This window comes from Anoplolepis gracilipes, chromosome 1 (genome assembly GCF_047496725.1).
Source record: "Anoplolepis gracilipes chromosome 1, ASM4749672v1, whole genome shotgun sequence".
NCBI classification, from domain to species: Eukaryota; Metazoa; Arthropoda; class Insecta; order Hymenoptera; family Formicidae; genus Anoplolepis; species Anoplolepis gracilipes.
In genome coordinates, this window is record NC_132970.1 from 17795661 (window position 1) to 17815520 (window position 19860).

The window sequence follows — 19860 nt, forward strand, 5'->3', positions numbered from 1 at the left end:
CCATTTGTTAGCTCTCTCTCTCTCTCTCTCTCTCTCTATATATATATATATATATATATATATAGTATAGTATAAGACAATTACACATTAAAGAATCAAAATACAGTTATATCATAGAATATATCAGTATGTATATATGTACATCAGTATGTATATATATGCAGTACATGCATCAAAATAGATGCCACGCGTAAATTATAAATAGAATTTTGTCCCGAATTCTCTGTCGCGAATTATATAGATCGACTAAAGTGATTTAATGCGATGTTATAATTATACGAACGTGTACACCATAAAATTAATAATTAAAAAAAATGTAATCCTAAAATTAAGGATTAAAATAATGAATACAGAAAATATATCCAAGTGATTTCTAAAAGATTCTTAATCCTGAGATTAGCAGTTGAAAAATTTTTTTATTTAATTAGACTAAGGCATCATTGATAACTATACTTATTGTTAGTTTAATAGACCGATTACATCTTGTTGCTTCGATTTATAAAACATATTTTCTCATCGCGCTTCTTAAAATTAATAATTACAAAAATTGTAATACTGAAATTAGGAACTAAAATAATGAATATCAAAAATATGTCCAAGTGATTTCGAAAAGATTCTTAATCCTGAGATTAGGAGTTGAAAAAAATTTTTTATTTAATTTGACCAAGGTATCATTGATAATTATACTTATTGTTAGTTTAATAGACCGATTACATCTTGTTGCTTCGATTTATAAAAACATATCTTCTCATCGCGCTTCTTAAAATTAATAATTAAAAAAATTGTAATACTGAAATTAGGAACTAAAATAATGAATACCGAAAATATATTATATTGATAATTATACTTATTGTTAGTTTAATACATTGTTTAATAGACATCTTGTTGCTTCGATTTCTAAAAACATCTCTTCTCATCGCGCTTCTTAAAATTAATAAAAAAAAAAAAAAAGAAACCAATGGAAAGGAATGGATGTAGGAAATTGCACAGCCGGAGAAGTTTGTCTTACGAATGACTGTTCCGAGATGATGATATTCGCGAGAGAACGTCCAGCGTCTCGATTCGCTAGACAACGATGTCCTTCTTCCCGGCAGCGAATTCGCAAAATCAAGTTTCGCCGCGCCAAGTATAAGCCCGAGACCGAACAAGCCAAAGATCGGCGAGCAGCGAGTCGGCTCGACTTGCCCCTCTACGAGGACAACTTCTGAGCCTCTACGCTCGCTATCTACCTACGTATATCGCTAGCAGCGAGCGAGCTCTCCCAGTTTAGGCCAGTTGAGGCGAAGTGCGGAGCCCGGTGCGGTCGCGTTGCGTTCCACCGCTATCTCGCGTATCAGTCCGCACGAGTTACCCGGCGGGTGAAGGTTGACAAGAGACCGGAGACCTGGCCCCTGCCTGAGCGGCACTTTAACCTACCTGCCTGTCTACCTGCCTGTCGACCAAAAAGCAATCGATAACGGTCGCCGCGATGAGTGTACGCGGCAAGCAAGTGCAAAATGGTACCTACGAGTTCGATTACATGCGAGTACCTGATACCAGAACGCGCTGGGAGATACTTCGCGATGGTATCTACAATCCGCAAAAAGGGACATACTGCGGTCACCCACCGAAGAAATGGGGTAAGTCGATTTATATAATAGCTCGATATGGATATTTCAACACTTGGACGTGTATCGCTGAACAAAATGATCTTGCAACTTGAACAAGAATTTCCTAGGTGTAAAAAATTAACTGGAACAGATTAATTATTAGCAAATACTGTGATGCTGCATATATTTTGCACTTAATCAATTTAAATGACAGCGACAGATTTTATATCTGTACTATTAGTGTAATTTAGACAGAAAATTTTTCTGCGATGCCTATCTTTAAGGCCTATTGTCAAGGACAATTATATTTGTGATTAATATTTGGCAGTGGGATCTAAATTTTCTAGAGGTATTGCTAGAATATTGCTGCTATAAATTCTATACGTGAGAAACAATATTCTAACAGATACAAAAAGTAGCCATAAATTTTAATTAAAACATCTAGAAATCTATCTACATTAGCAAAATATTTTTTTGAGTGTATGAATTTTAATCGAACATTGAAAAAGGACTTCAAAATGTTTTTTTTCTTTGTCAGCTACTATTCTTTTTTCTTTTTTCAAAAAATGATGTATTAATATTGATACTAATATTGCGTAGAAAGGAAGAGAGGAAAACTTGAGAAAATTGCGAGATTTCTAACAAATTTTTTTGTGCGCAACTCTTGACAATTATATTTTAGTTAATGATCTAAAATATATGTTTCTACACTATTCAAATACTTGCGCTCTGTTGTTTTACGCAAAATATTGTTTAAAACTTTTTTTTTCTTAGATGTGATAATATCGAAATCTTGTTAAAATGGATAAATTAAAAAATAAATGCGAGGAACAAATAGTGTATATCTAAAAGACGGAAAAAAGCGATTTTTCATCATGTGACAGTTTTTTGAAGATTATTATTAAATTTTTTTTTATCCCAAAAACAATTATACAGTAGTTCTTATATAAAATTTAAAATGGAATTGATTCTATAATGACATTTCTTTCTTCTTGCGTAACTATACGCCATTAAAACGTTACTAATTTATGTTTTCATGTCGAAATTCAAGAATTTCTAGATCTTATTATATTTTAATATCGATAAAAAAATTTTGTTGATTAGCAACCAAATTTAAATTTAAAATTTAAAGGCAAATATATACATACATTCAGTATTTAAACTAAATAGCTTTGAAAATTGTATAAGTTTCGTTTTTCAGAGAGAGATAGAGAGTATAAAAAATTTTTTATAAAAGACAAATAAATTAAATATAAAAAAGATGATGGTTACATATTGTTATATGCTATAAATTATTAAAAGCTGCTTTGCTTTTCCAGTATAAGAAAAATATTTCCCAAATTTTTTAATTATAAATATCTCTTTCATAAGGTGCAGTAAGTCAATAAAAAATGTAACGGTACTTTTATAACATAATGCCGAGGCAAGTTTAGTTTAGTAAGATTGCCGTAGATTTTGAAAATAAAATTAATGTTATTAATTCTATTATATTTCATGCAAGTGGTGAATATATGAAAAAAGCTTTAATTTTTTATATTTTATATAATTTTTTATAAATTATATAAAATTATATCAATCATGCAACATAATTTTCTTTCCCCTATATAAGTTGATATTTTCAAAACATTAACGATGCGAATGATTGATTAAATGTATACACTTACGAATACACACGCACACACTTACGCACAACTATTTCGTAAACCGCGTTCTTGTTATTGAGTTTCATTTCCTTGACATGAAAACTGAGTAATGTCAATGCGAGACGAAAGCCGATTTTTTTTTTTACGCTCAATGTACGATAAAAAAATACAGATCTGGTATGCAGGCAAATATTATTTAATTTAACTGTTGAAACATTAAAAACAATTTATCATGTATCTAAAAGTATGTGTATTCACGACTATAAATATTTAAAAAATATTGTATAGTTTTCTAAAACTTTATGTGAAATATATATTAATTTCTATATTTTCTTAATAAATTATTCAGATGTTAAGTTATTCGCATAAATAAAAAAAAATGTAGGACTCCCATTAAATTTCTCAATCAGATTTATTATAAATAAATATCGTTTTTATATTTTTCATATATTTGGAAATATTTTCAATGCTTGAAAGCAATATAAAATCGATAAGATTAAGAACACAAACATTAAGTATAGTAAACGTATTATCGTATCGCGGTATTGTGTTATCACAAGAAATTAGATCTCTAGAATAATCGAGAGATATTCCAATTTGCTTTTGCGGGAACGTAATGTCTGGAATTCAAAGAGAAAGCAAGATGGAAAAGAAAAAGTCACAATTAATATTTTTATAATATTCCAATTAAAAGTAAATACGGCGCGTAATGATTAATTAATTTGACAAACGATCGATAATTAAATTGACCAATATTAACCGGTTATGCATATCAACTTTTATTCGACAAACTTAATGAATTAAAAGGGTTATTAAAGGGTTATTAATTGGACCAGTTGAACATTGGCTGGCTCACGTGTGTGCGCGTGTCCAGAGAAGATGTCTTATGTAGACCTTTTGGCGACTGTTTAGAAGCAGCCGACCCTGAGCCTCGTGTTTTGGCAGCGGCTGTTGCAAAAGAGAGGGAGAGAGAGAGAGAGAGAGAGAGAGAGAGAGAGAGAGAGAGAGAGAGAGAGAGAGAGCACCGGAAATAAGTACCGGTGATGGTAATAGTAACACAGCGAAGGGGGTACTTCTGATCGTCTTAACTCGTCGCCTTTCCTCCAAATCTTCAAGACGGAAACGTCAATAGTGATATTATAAGGAATGAGAACATGTGCGAGGGATACACGCGCGCGCGAGTCGATGTTGGCAGATGTCGAGAAGCGTTTTTCTTTCTTTTTTTTTTTTTTATTTATATTAGTAAAACATTTCATCGTGATATATCAACTGCGTGAATCAATATCTTAAAGAGAGCAAGAGAATTTATTTATTTGAGAACCGTCTGGTCTGCTAATTTATCTGTCTTTTGTCCAGAGACAAGACTTTTCCTACCAATATTATCGGTTTCCTTTATATTCTCCTTAATGACGTCACACGTCAATATACAATATACAATATACAAATTGTAAGACACATTTCGAGTTTGCGTATCTCACGATTTATTTTCAGATCCACCGTTTCTTTTTAACATTCTTCGTAAATCTTTCTGCACTTCACTGTCAAAGATACAATTAAATTGAAAGGAAACATTTTTTTTCAATTTTCCTCCATTTCAATTTTTGACATAAAAACACACGTGGTACCTCCATCATATTTTTTTATAATACTTTTTCATTTCTAAATTGGGATTATTGCTGGAAAAGAAGCTTTTTGCATAATCAATATAAGATTTGATTAATATAGTTGATAACAATTATTAAATAAAGATTATTCGAGTAAGGCAATTAGTCACATGCGATTCAATATCTTAGAAACTAATACTTGATGTTAACCAATCGTTCTCGTTGGGGCAACGTTTCAAATGCGAAAACGTTATTGCAAACATGCCAATTGCTAAAAATAATATATCCAAAGGTGCCCAAATGCATCTGTTGTGAATGAATTACTTGGGAGAGTGTGCTAATGAATTGTTGGATCAGCATTCTTTCAGAAGATGCAATTTAAAGTATGACAAAATTTGATATACTATCTTGAAAAATGATATGATAAGATATATTTTTAAAATGTTAATCTTGTAACATTTTGCTCTATTAAAAGTTTTTATTCTAATTAAATTGTTTATTAGATAAATATCGTCTAATTTTATACTTAATGCAGAATTAAATAATATTAGTTATAATAAATGAATATAATTTTTGTGCATTAAAAACCATCTATTTTTTTTACTATGATTTTTTGATTATTTCACTCAAAAAAGAAATCGATACTATTACTTTCAAGCAAATCATGACCTCGTAATTCTCGAGCTAATATCAATTCCAAACATGTTTTCTTTGGCAATGTTATGCAATGGGACACATCAGGTCGGTGAAATCACGAACATAAGTGTTTCGGATAGAAGAAACATTGATTGCGATACATTTTGTAAAATGATCAAATTGAAAAATGTCTACAATATTATTGCGTTATTATTTAATTGTAAATATGAATTTATTTCAAATGTCATAATCATAATGATTTGTTAATCAATGCGACTCGTGTGTCGCATGATTAATTAATCTCTCAATAAAAATCTTTTTAACGAAACATACATTTTCTTAGGAATAATTTTATGCGAAATTTGACAGCATTTTTCGATTCTGTCAAATTTTTTTATATTTATATGATATAATGGAATATAAATTTACATAAAGTTCCGATATTATAATGTTTTTCAAAATAATAATGAATTTTACATTGTCTGTAAATTACGTAAGACGGTGTAAAATAAGAAACTCAACAATTAATCATTTTAAAAGATATTTTATAATTTAACAAGTTATTAAAACAGATAAGTACTTTTTCTGTATAAAAAAAATTATTATCTATCTAAAAAAATAAAATTATTTTATCTAAAAAATTCGAAACTTTCGTAAAAATGTACACAAAACATTTATTTTCTTAAAATAAAGAAAAACAATTGTAAATACACAATAACAATATAATAATGTCTAAGATTGATAAGATTTACAAGATATGCAACGGTGTCGTCAATGTCAGCAACGTCAGGAAAATGTCATTTTCCAACGAACACGATAAGATACCGTGACAAGGTAATTCGAACGCGTTATCACGAATATCATCTTTTTTTTTCTTACCGATCTGACGTCACCGCGCGCACGATATTAAATTTATTCTTTTCCTCCTGCAGGAAAGTCAATCGCGAGCGGCGGTAGTTTCATGAGAGATACACGTGTTTTCTTACATACAACTGAATACGTAACCAGTCGGCCATATTATCGATAACTATCGACATCCGTTTTTATTCAATAAGAGTTCGTGATATTCTTTTTTTACAAAGCAACATTTCTTAGACTATTCACCGAATAAATGAATTTCAATATGAATAATACGAATCAAATACAATATCAATACAATATGTACCAAGCTTTTACAATTGTTTTCTGACTTTTTGATTCTTTATTTTTCACATGAATAAATATGAACGTGTGCAGGAAACAAAGAGGTCAACGTCTGTCAACAAGTATTTCTCAAACGAGTCTTTTTTTTCTCGCTCGTATTTAAAATTTTACGATGCTCCAATAATGAAAATTATTGCTCAACATCTTGAGACGGAAATTTGAAAGTTATCGGATATAAAAAATATAAACTTACTTTTCCATTTTAATATAAAAATATATATGTATATAAAAAGTATAAGAGAGTACGTTGATCAATATGATAATTAAAAGTCAATGTAATAATCTAATTGAATTTATACTTTAGTTGTTCACTAACAATAAATATCTTAGTTACGTGACATAAATTAAATTATTGATGCAATCTAAATAAAAGAAAACAAATTTGATCTCTATAAATATTTGAGTCTATAAGTACTTGTGTGATTTCTATATACATATATTATAATATTTCTTTGCAAGTTTACGTGACGCATATGCAACAAGCCGTGAATTACGTGCTTCCTTGGCTTATATTCATACCGTTTCGCGTGCAAATTTTCACGCTAATCAAATCAATTCTCACGCGGCTTCGGTGTCGCTAAATTCCCGTGCAACCAATGAAGACTGAGCGAAGCTTTTGTAAAACAAAAAAAAAAAAAGGAATAACGTTTCGCTGAAATAACTTGACTCTTGATGCAATGGAAATTATGGCGTGGCATAATAAATCATCGTGAAGTCGGTACAACGGGATATAATTAAAAAGAAAAATAAGAAAAAAAAGTCTCTGAATTCAAAGAACGCGTGCAAATATTTTCTGTTCCATAAAGACTTCATATTCAGTCTATTTCAACGAGGGCGAACGGAACGAGGATAATAATTTAAACCGCAGTTCTTCATTTTCTCGATGTTTTTTACCGTCGATAATTGTCCAACTTGAATCTTTTATTACGTATTGCAAATGCAATAAAGTCTGAACGGAATAAGATTAAGCATCTGTAGAATCTCTCAAGAGTTATATGAGATTTCAATTCTACAGCATGAAAATGTAAAGTTTTTAATATTTTCTCATTATAGTTTCATTGAATATGTTATATTGAAAATATAAAGAAATCATATAAACTTTTTTGACACATTTATAAAATTTTACACTCAAAAAAATATTTTTCTAATGTAGATAGATGTCTCAATTAAAATTTATTGCTACTTTTTGAAGTATCTGTTAGAATATTGTTTCTCACGTATAGAATTTATAGCAGCAATATTCTAGCAATACCTCTAGAAAATTTAAATCGCATTGCCAAATATTAATCACAAATATAATTGTCCTTGACAATTATAAGCCTTAAAGATAGGCATCACAGAAAGATTTTCTGTCTAAATTACGCTAATAGTACAGATATAAATTCTGTTTCTGTCATTTAAATTAATTAAGTGCAAAATATATGTAGTATCACAATATTTGTTAATAATTTATCTGTTTCAGTTAATTTTTTACACCTAGAAAATTTTTGTTGAAGTTGCAAGATCATTTTTTTGAGTGCATTTTTATCGAAATTTTGTTCTATAAATTCCGAAATAATGATCGAAAATTTCATTTTTCATATATATTTTTTCATATTACCTAATGTGGCTTAGATTTTCAATGAGAATAAACAATTGATTACAATTATTTATTAATTAATAAAACAAAAAATTTTTCACATATCTTATAATTTGTTATCAAATTTATATACAATATATATAATAAATTTGCTTCAATGTGTAACGCATGAGAAGAATTTACATGATTTTCCGCTTATATTCGTCACAATCGAGTATGAAAAAATAGGGGCGGGAGAGGACTTTCTTCGCTGTTTTTTCGACTGTCATGAATGGACATGGATGTTATTTGTTCAGTTTGCGATCCAGTTTGAAATTCTGATATCAGCTGACTCTTTCGAGGCGCACCGATGTCTGCCGCGCGATTTCCTGGTTCTCGCGAGAACGAGGATGCGATTCGTCGTCGGCGAGTAGATCAACAACCGGGTAGTGATAAAGCTCAACGGATCACGTGCGCATTATCGCGTATGTAAATTCGTCTGTGACTTCTTGACATTATCGCGCCAGGCTCGAGTGTGTACTATGTGTTTCAAGATGCGTTTCCGATACTGCTCGTGTACGACTAGCGATCCTTTCGCTATTCGTCAAACGTTTGAAAGCGCAATATCTCTGGTGATCGTAGACCAGCGGTGTCTGCGTACATCATCGTGATGAATAGAAGGCTCACATTCACTTCGTGCACGTTTAAAACCGGTCCACTTTACAGAATTGGCGAGCAAAAAGAATGAAGGTCATGATTCGCGTACCACATGTTACACTAACGGGCAGAAAAGATTAGTTTATTTAGATCTCGAGATAGATTTGTATTTAATCCTTTAAAAGGCTCCTCTACCTTTTTTTTTACTCGACAAGTATTATTTTTAATTTCACACACAAAACATTTTTTTTTCAAACTCAATTAACACACTTATAGCTTATAATTTAATCTAAAAATATAAAAAAAATGAGTAGCTTTAAAAGATGGAAATCTTTTTATCTTCGAGAATAACGATGATTCAACAAAATCGATAAATATCTGATTAAAAAATCTGATAATTATCTAAATATTTAATTCAAAATTTGCCGCATACCATCATTTTGGTATCGTGTAAATAATGTTTCTCGACTATAAAAAAAATACTTAATTCTATTTTATATAATTTGAAATATTTGCCGAGAAATCAATATGAAATATTATCATAAATATTGTAATAAAAACTATTAAATTATACGCTAATAGAGTAAGTTAATAAAAAATTATAGCAATTGAGAAAATGAAGAAGGAAGATGGCTTTTGTATCTTTACTGCAGCAATAATCAATTCTGACGTCATTTTAAAGCATCTCGTATATTACTTTTATCGCTACCCTCTTATGAAAAGATAAGCAACTGAGATATTAAAATCGAGATATGTCTTATTCAACAAAGCTTTCCATTGTTACGTAATTTAATCGTTAAATTGCTATCGCTTCGACCTATAATATCGGGCCATTTGTTTATATATAATGCAGATGAGCATAATTATTACATAAAAGACATAAAGGAGTGTGAAATTAACACGAATGATTTGAGAAATCTAAGTCAAAGCGCTTAATGTCGACACTTCGAAAGAGATATGATAAGAGAATAGCCTGAGATAACTACTTGTTAAAGCTGCTCCAATTTCATAGCCACGATGCACCGTGCCTAGTCACCTAAATATCAATTAAGGAAGTGTTCTTTTATTCCATCCTTCTCCCTAAGAGAGATTTACAAATAATTTGTATAAATAATTGTGATTGTGTATAGTCATCAGAGATAAGAAAAGAATAAATATTAGATGACTTTTCATGCTCTTCTTGAATGTTTCTCTCGAGACTTGTATCTTCAGCGCGGAATTTTGCGAATCGTTAATGACGAGTGCGTATATTTACAGCGTCTTGCGTCAAATGTTGTACAAATGTTTTTTGTTACGCCTACTACTTTTACTGTCGCTAAATTAAAACTTGTGACAGGCGGAGTTATTGTGGGTTGCATGGAGCCGACTATTTTAAGCGGTTATACGATTATCTCAGAATGCGAATCGAACGAAACCAATGTGTCCATATGTAAATATCTTTGTTCAGCCTCCTTTACACTGGGTAGATAACTGGAAAATCTACAAAAGTGATAAGATATTATGCTTATATTAAACCTCTCGACAGAGGCTATCCGTTCAGCAATCTTATATGATTTTAAGCAGATGGGTGAATTTAATTATTATTAATTAAAATATTAGAAATTTTTTATTTTTTATTTAAAAAAAGTAAATCATATTTTTACTATGTTTATATAACACTTCGAGTTACATAAAATAATTTTTTGAATATATTTAAGTATCTCAACAAAATGTTGAATGTTATTAAAATTTTTGAAATGCACTGCTGTAAAAGCATGTCTCGATTTTTATATGTATTTTTCTTGGAAATCACACACTGGTCCAGGTATTATTAACTTTTTTAAAATAATTAAATTATGATTTAATTGTTTAGTTTATAAAAAAATTATAATTTTATCAAAAGTTACAATCAAAAAAGTTGATTTAAGTTATAATTAATATTCAGAAAAAGCTTATATTCTCAGCAAAAAGCATCGATTAAGCATATGTGGAAGTAAAAATAAAAAAAAATATTTTAATTTAATGTTAAGAAAAAAGAACATAAAGGCGGACAATTTTGTCACATTATTTCACAATTGCGTCCGCCCTTTTCATAAGTGGATTTTTTTTTTAATATATATTGTTTTCAAATAAAAGGCAAATTAAATTTTTAATATTAAATAATGAATAAATTCACGAGATATTCAAGCGTTGAAGTGTCCAAAATTCTGCAAAGATCCCAATCTTTGAGATTGATAGTCACATTTTTTTTCCCCAAGTTAATAACATCGTGGCGCAGCATGTTGGCTACCCATCTTCTTGCGACTCTCGGTACTTTTGAAAAAGAATCTATATTTAGAACACACGTTGGCAGAGTGCCCTATGCTTTAAATATTTTCCGTTCGATCGACGAAACGATGAAAGTTTTCGTGATTGCATAAGTAGACCGAAGTAAACTGGCGGGCCGATCGACGTCGACAAGTGGCAGGTTTACAAGGAAAAAAAAATGTCAGACGATACAGTATTCGTAAACTCTTTACACGTGGCTCCCCGACGCACGCGATGAATATTTGAATTATTTTACGCAATGATTGCGCGGAAAATACGTCAATGGCGAAAGTATAAATAGCACGACAGAGAGAGAGAAAACTCTTCCCCTCCTTTCCCTCTATCCATTTCTCAAACAAAATTACGAAGAAATCGAAGAATTTTCTTTAGGGATATAAAGAATCCCGTGGCATCTTGTCTAGAAAATATATTGTTAAATATCCCAGAAATTTATTATTTTGCCGAGATATATTTATGAAGAAGAATACAAACATATTTACAATTATCATACATACAATTATACAATATATACAATTTTCTTTACAATATGCAAGGTATGAAAAGATTGATTATCTTTATTTTTATCGTGCCTTTTTTTCTTTTTCTTTAGGCATGACTGTTATCTTCTACGCCTGCTTCTATGCCGGACTGGCGCTACTCTTCAGCATTTGTATGAAAGGCATGCTCGCCACGTTGAGCAACGAGAAACCTAAATGGACCCTAAGCAGTAGTCTTATAGGCACCAATCCAGGTAGGATTTTCACTACAATAAAAATATAACTATTTTAATCGCGCATAAAAAACATTACATGACGAAATAATCTGATTGTGTATCATAATTCGATATTATTGTTTCTAAAAACACGTATTTTAAAAGAATTATTTTCTTCTTTTCTCTGCTGCGCTGGATAGAATATTATTTTTCGAAACTTTAACATTGACGTAAGGTGAGTAAACATATTTAATTTAATATATATTTTTTATTTAAGAAGATATACACTTGTATAAATATATATACATCTGTCAAAAAATATTATATATTTTTTTATAACTAACGACATACAAGTAAACGTTGAACTGTATATTTTTTCTGAAAAAGTTTTTATGTTAGAATGAAATTATATTTTATCGTAAGTTCTTTTTTATGGCAATACCTGTATATGATAGCGTGGCCGTTACGTAAATGTGTCACAAGCTTAAATGAAAATAATACGTAAACTAAAAATAATAAATAAATAATAATTAATAAATAAATAAAAATGTCAATAATAAAAGTAGTTGATTTTGTGATTAAAGTTGCACAATCTTCGGTTGAATTCTGTTACAAAAATTTATTTATCGAATTTTTTCTCGATATTATCCATAAGAGAAATAATCATTTAAGTATAATGCACAAAAAGAACGAGAGTTTAAACTTTTCGATTGTATTTTGTTTACAATCATTAGGCTTGGGCTTTCGACCGATTTCGGATAATTCAGATGAGAGATCGCTCATTTGGTACAACGCGTCGAAGGAGTCCGAAGTAAGGAAATGGACACAACTCCTAGATAATTTTTTGGAACGTGAGTAATACATTCATTATCAATATAACTAAGTACCATTAACTTTTTAATAACCCAGATAACGCATGAAAATGACTCATCGACTACTGATAAAAAAAAGAATGATACTAACATGTGCATATTATCAAAAAAAAGTCTCCAACATTGCAGCACAACATCTTGTCTTGGATGCCGTTAACCCAGATAGCACAAAATAATTATAATAATTAGTTAAATATTTTATAGATTTTATAAATATTTTTAAGATTTTACATTGAATAGATCATAAATATTCTAGCAAATATTTGAGAAATATTTACAAAATAATTACTATAAATATTTATTTTTTACTTATCATAAGTATATTATATAAAATATTTCATCTATATTTTAAAAATATGTCGAATAAAGATTTTTATAAAATATGTATAAAATATTTATATAAAATATCAAAAAATATATTTTTATAAATATTTATAAATATTTATCATAAATATTGTGTGCTATTTGGGAAATCTATTCACTAAAAACATCAGTTTTGTCGTGAGAAATTCGTTTTTACAGTTTAAATAATTTTTTTGCATTCAAAAAAAAAAATTAATCACAATCTAATTCGCATCTCTATTCGTTTTCGATAGATTACATCAACTCGTCGCTTTTGCCGAACGGCGGTAGAAACCAGCAAATCTGCAATTACACCATGTCGGCGAAGAATGGTAACGTATGCGCGGTCGACATCAACAATTGGGGACCGTGTTCGCCGAATCAGCAATACGGTTTCAATAACTCGGCACCTTGCATCTTTATCAAGCTTAACAGGGTAAAAACATTGATATAAACTTTCGTTCGATCATATCGTTACATATGTAAATATATCCATTTATCTCGATTTTTAGAGACTTTTTTTTTAATTACTGAAAATTTCCAAAAACATATATCAATATCTCGGCAACTATTAAATATCTCGACAATTACAGATGTAGTTATTTAGAATTTAGCATATTTTTTATTAATATATATATATATTTAAAATTTATTATTTATAATGTTGCGTATTTATATATATAAATTTTTATTTTTATTTTTATTATCTCATTCTGATCGTAAGACTTTTTAAAATGTCTTGAAATGTTATTTTTCAGATATACGGATGGATTCCGGAGTACTATAACGACACGCAAAATTTGCCGGCCGAAATGCCAGATGAACTATTAAAATACATAAAGTCAGTCGACGCTTCATGGGTTAGTTAGTCGGTCAGTCAGTTACATCAGTCGATAAAAATTTTTAAAAAATCTGGATTTGAACAAAATTCGGAAAGAAATTTTCATTATTTAAATTTACATGATACTTTGGGTCAGTTAATTCATTTCTCGATAATTTAATATTAAACTTGCGAGGCTTGAAAACTCAGAAAATTATTATAAGCAAGAAACAAAGATTTTATTTAAAATTGTTTTTTTATTCAGTTACAATAACAGACCATATTTTCAACTAACTGAAATATTTAATAAAAACCATATCACATTTTTATCTCTATACCATAATTGCTATCAATTAATTTTTAATAAACGCGTTATCTGTGTTTATTTTATATCCAAGCACGGATAAGAATTGTAAACGATGCGTCTCAATACGTTTCTATCTACGCCTTCACGTAACAAAATGATTTAATCTGTCATTAGTAGAGATTATAACGAATATCACTATTATTATTCGTTATTCGATCCTTTTGATGATAATAGCCTAATGTTGTGATATAATATCAGACACAACTTATTTTTTTTTAATTATCAATCTTGTCCTGAATACTTTGTAAGCTATAACGGTATGTTTTAAATGTTGTAAATCAACTAAAATTTATCCGAGTATATCGGTATAAATAATGAACTGTCTATGATGTTCAAAGTATGATGAGACAAAAGAATAGTTAAGCAAATTCAAATTTTGCAGGAAATTCCAGAATAAATATCCAGTATGTACTTAAAAAAATTTCTGCTAAAAATAATGCATCTATCATATTTTTTAATTATCGCGCTTAAAATTTAGAGTCTCTAGGGAAAGAATTTAGATGGAAAGTTTAATTACACTTTTATTTTAATATTTTGCAAAAGGTTAACGTAATATACAATTCTTTTTATATTGCAGCTAAATACCGTATGGGTATCCTGCAAAGGAGACAATCCTCATGACTCAGAAAGTATCGGCCCATTAAAATATTATCCTAATGGACATGGCTTTCCAGGATTCTATTATCCATATGAAAATACAGTCGGATACTTAAGTCCAGTCGTTGCTGTCCAGTTTCTTCGACCAAAAAGTAAGTTAACACTTTTACGTTGTTTTACAAATTGCATTTTTAAAAAAATGAGAAGAATGGAAAATATGAAAATATTTCTAGTCGCAGAAGAAAAAATTATAATATAAAAACATTCGAACTACACTCTTTTAAAAAATTTTCTTTTACACCGTAAATATATTATAAAGTATTTTTTGTATTATAAAAAGACAGAGAAAGTTTTGTCGACAATTTTATATATATATATATATATATATATATATATATATATATATATATATATTTATACACATATGTATATACAATCACTCAAAAAAATGATCTTGCAATTTCAACAAAAATTTTCTAGGTGTAAAAAATTAACTGGAACAGATAAATTATTAGCAAATACTGTGATACTGCATATATTTTGCACTTAATTAATTTAAATGACAGAGACAGAATTTATATTTGTACTATCAGTGTAATTTACACAGAAAACTGTTCTGTGATGCCTATCTTTAAAGCCTATTGTCAAGGACAATTATATTTATGATTAATATTTGACAATGGGATCTAAATTTTCTAGAGGTATTGCTAGAATATTGCTGCTATAAATTCTATACGTGAGAAACAATATTTTAACAGATACAAAAAGTAGCAAAAAATTTTAATTGAGACATTTAGAAATCTATCTACATTAGCAAAATATTTTTTTTAGTGATATAGGTCTTTCTTTTTCTCTCCTCAGAAAGCAACTAAATGTTTGAATTATATATAACTGCAAAAAATAACTAATTTCTTTTTCACCACATTGGTTATATCGTTAAAATAAATAATTTTTGAAAACTTTGAATCACGATTCGTTTTTTGCATCGTTTTCTTCTGATATCCGACATATACAACGCTTCAAATATATATATATGTATATATATCGATATTTTTTTATTGACCGGTTCATGAAGACTCGTAAGTAAATGAGACACACTCCAGATGAAACCGGTAAAAGCCGGTGTGTTGCAGACGGTATCGGTTGAAAGGTGTCGGCCAGCACGCACCCGTTTCAAAGTTATACTCACGGTTTAATTTAAAATCTATCCTATTTTAATAATCTCTTGTGAAGCTTATATCTTTTTCAGATATTTGTGAAGCAATCGTGTAAAAGATATAATAATATGTTACAAATTTTTTATATTCTGTGTGTATAAATTATGTCCAATATAAAGATAATTTAATTGTATTGCTCATTTGTCGGTATTTAAATTTACGATTTTTTATTAGTTTTAAAAATATATTTATTATAAAATATAATTATTATATTTCTATTTATTTTATAAAATGCCACATGATTGCAGAGATTGTTTCGTTACTTATGCTTCCTCTCATTTTATATAATTCTGGATAACTTTAATATGTTTCTACATTAATAAGAAATATTTAAATTGATCAAGAAAAGAGAATTTGCTTGTTTAAAATATGTTTAAAAACGATAAAATTATCTAAATTGACTTGTTTTTGTAGGAAACCAAATCATCAATGTCGAGTGTCGAGCATGGGCAAAGAACATCGAGTACAGCTCGTATAGAACCGAAAAGAAGGGTGCAGTACACTTTGAATTGATGGTCGATGAATGATCTTCACGTTATTATCATCGAGATCGTTATCATTCTTGGCGCCGTTATCTCATGTAGCGTTATTGCGCGATTAGGAAATTTTTTGTGATGCATAAAACAGAGGGATCCGTCGAAGAGCACCACGACATTGGATCCCCGATCACGATGACGGCCGATTACTTGCAATTAGAAAAAATTAGTCAAAAGTAAGTAGAAAGATTTGTTTTTTGTAGCGTGTTGCAGAGAAAAGTACGAGACGTGTAGCTACAGAGAATAAACTTTCGTTATTTTTTTTAAAAGATATTGTATGCTAATTAATCAATTATATTTAAATTTATTCAGCCTTAATCTTAATAAGATTATTGGGTTCTGACAAAAAAAAAGTCTTATCTCTTGTGGTTAATAGACATGTATATAAAAAATAATTATAAGAGATATATAGAATATGTTCGACTTTTGCTCGACAAAAATGTCTAGAACTACTATTTATAGCTTTTATGAGAAAATTTTCAATGTTAAATCTTTGAAAATTTAGAAAAAAGTTACGTGTTGGGAAATATGTAATTCAAAAGTATTCATATTCTACATATAAAAATTGAAAGATTTAACATTTTTTAAAAGCAATTCATAGTTTATAGAAATGTAGAAAAATTGCTAGAAATTAAAAAAAAAAACAATTCTATCAAAAAGCTAAATAAAAGTTCAAAGTTTTGATAATTTTATTTTATATTTAAATACATACATACATTTAGAAAAACAAACGTTTGAAAAATCAATTGTTAATATCAGAATCGGAAAAAATAATATTAGCAATAGTTTACGAAAAAAATAAATTATATAACATTTTCATTTTTTATTTACTTAAAAAAATAGTTGCTTATATTTACTTAAAAAATAGCTACATCTTAATATTTGCATATAAAATTATTTAATAATGGATTAAAATTATAAGTGTATTAAAGAAATTATTGATTTAAGGGACTCAGGAATTAAAGAATATAATGTAACCTAACAATCCAAATATATTTATAAATTTAGTATTCAATTACAACTATAAAAATATAAATACATATCAAAAGAATATATTTCAAATTTTTGCTGATCTAATTCTAAGTATTTTGGAAATACTTAGCGAAATAAATTAGTGAATCTTTTAAAGGGAATGGAAAATTTTCTGAAGAATTTATATTTAAAAAATATATTATAAATAAATATAACTAATTCTTCTATTAAATTGTTGCGTTTTGATGATACTAAACGCAATTAAAATTATACAATTATTTTTGGAATATCCTGTACATCTCTTATTATCCTATTGTCTTGAATTATTTATATGTATCTCCAGCCTAGTTGAACAAAGTATATAATGTACGCTTGAATCATCAATGTATATTGAATGAATAATTCATTTAAACAAAATGTCGTGGTACTTATTAAGGTACATAGGTATAATTGTACAGAATAAATAATATATCGCGCTTTATACATAGTAATTATTTTTTTTAAATAAATCACACTCGTGAAAAATAACCCAATGTAGAAGTACAAACTGTTTTCTTTTTTTTTAACATCGTATAAATCTTAATTTATTCATTGCGATTATGTATAATTGTGTCAACTTTTCCCACTTTTTGACTTCTTCTCCCTCTTTCTGTCTCTCTCCGTCTCTCTCTCTCTCTCTTCTTTCTCTAGTCTATTCTCTATATTAAATCATATAAGTAAATTAAGAGTATACTATAATATACATATATGAATAATACTCTTCTCAGATATATATCTCTCTGACATTTTCGTGATATTAAACAAATTTATTCAAACCCTAGGTATATATGCAATGATCTGTCAAGAATATTGTAGGTATACACACATATAATGTTCTATATTCCGATGTATCTTTCTAGTGCAACTCGTTATACATAAAATTTTGAGGATACATTAGTGCGCCACAATATAAAAATTGTTCTTTTTCATGTCTTTTTTTTTTTAGTTTTAATATTTAAAATTAGTATTGACACAAATTTGCTTTTATCTATGTTGTACAGTGTACAGTATAATTGTAGTGCATCTTGATATTTTATTTGTTGAATATTTTGAAAAAGTAGTCCTATGCACGTATTGCCGCCAAAGGATTAAGGAACTAAGAATATGATAGCGTATGTGAAAATATTTGAATAATTAATTGTCCGCATTTTATCACAAGAAAAATTGTTATATCCGTACCAACATGAAGTAAAAAAAAATCTTATTTAATAGTCTATTGTTATTTTCTGCTATGCAATAAATATGTTTTCTTTTTATAATTTTGATAACTTTGTTTTTTCCGTGACGAAAATATCTCTCTTATAATATCAGATATAAATCACCTATATTTAAGATAAAATTAATTGAACCTAGTTTTTAGTGAAATTGTGAGATAAATCAAAAAGAGAATTGATTAAAAAAGGAGAAATAATTTAGGATTTCTTGTCGAAATAAAAAATTCGTTTATCTGCAAAAAAACTACGTTTCAATAATTACTTATTTTTAGAATTATGACTTAATTGCTCTACGTAATTGTCCTATACATAGATTGCACCGAGAGAAAATTGACATTTTTAGCTGCCGTTTCTTTAAAATACTTTCTTGTGCGTTTCAGCTGACACTTATATAAGAAAAGAAAAATTAAACTATTAATTAATTAATATATCTTTAAATCGAGTAAAACAACATATACAATATATCATGTCTCTAATTTCTCGTTAAACTGACTCGATACATTTCCTTGGATGAGTCCTTATTATTTTTATATATATTTCAAACATGTGAACACTATCTTTTATTCTCTTTAAGAGAAGGAGAAAATTATCTTAGCTCTAAAATAATTTTTATAATATTCTAATTTTAAAACTTTATTTTTCTTAAGGAGATAAAAATGAAATATATTTTTATTGCGTTTTAATTGTCGTACTTTTTACGTTATATTTTATATATCATTAAAATTTGTATTTTCTGTTATATGCACTATAATGACATGTATATAACATAATATCGACGTATAAAACTCTTTAAATTTATTTTACTAGATTTATCAATATTAACATATATTATAAAAAGGCAGGGGCGTCATTATTGCTGTAGAGATTTTAATATTGATCAGGCCTCACTGCAATCTAAATATGGAATTCCATATTTCAGAATTATAAATAAATTCCATATTTCAGAATTATAAATAAATAAAATTATTTTTATCAGTGAAAAAAAAATTTAACAAA

General features: G+C 28.4%; 1 protein-coding gene across 1 annotated transcript; it reads left to right on the forward strand.

The window, feature by feature from the left end:
* Nucleotides 1–1259: 1259 nt before the first annotated feature.
* LOC140669909 (sodium/potassium-transporting ATPase subunit beta-2) lies at nt 1260–19853 on the forward strand. Its single transcript, XM_072900116.1, has 7 exons — nt 1260–1619; nt 11787–11927; nt 12623–12739; nt 13357–13538; nt 13861–13962; nt 14867–15038; nt 16518–19853. The coding sequence occupies exons 1-7, from the start codon at nt 1469–1471 to the stop codon at nt 16628–16630; spliced, it is 978 nt and encodes a 325-aa protein (XP_072756217.1). The 5' UTR covers nt 1260–1468; the 3' UTR covers nt 16631–19853.
* The last annotated feature ends 7 nt before the right edge of the window (nt 19854–19860 follow it).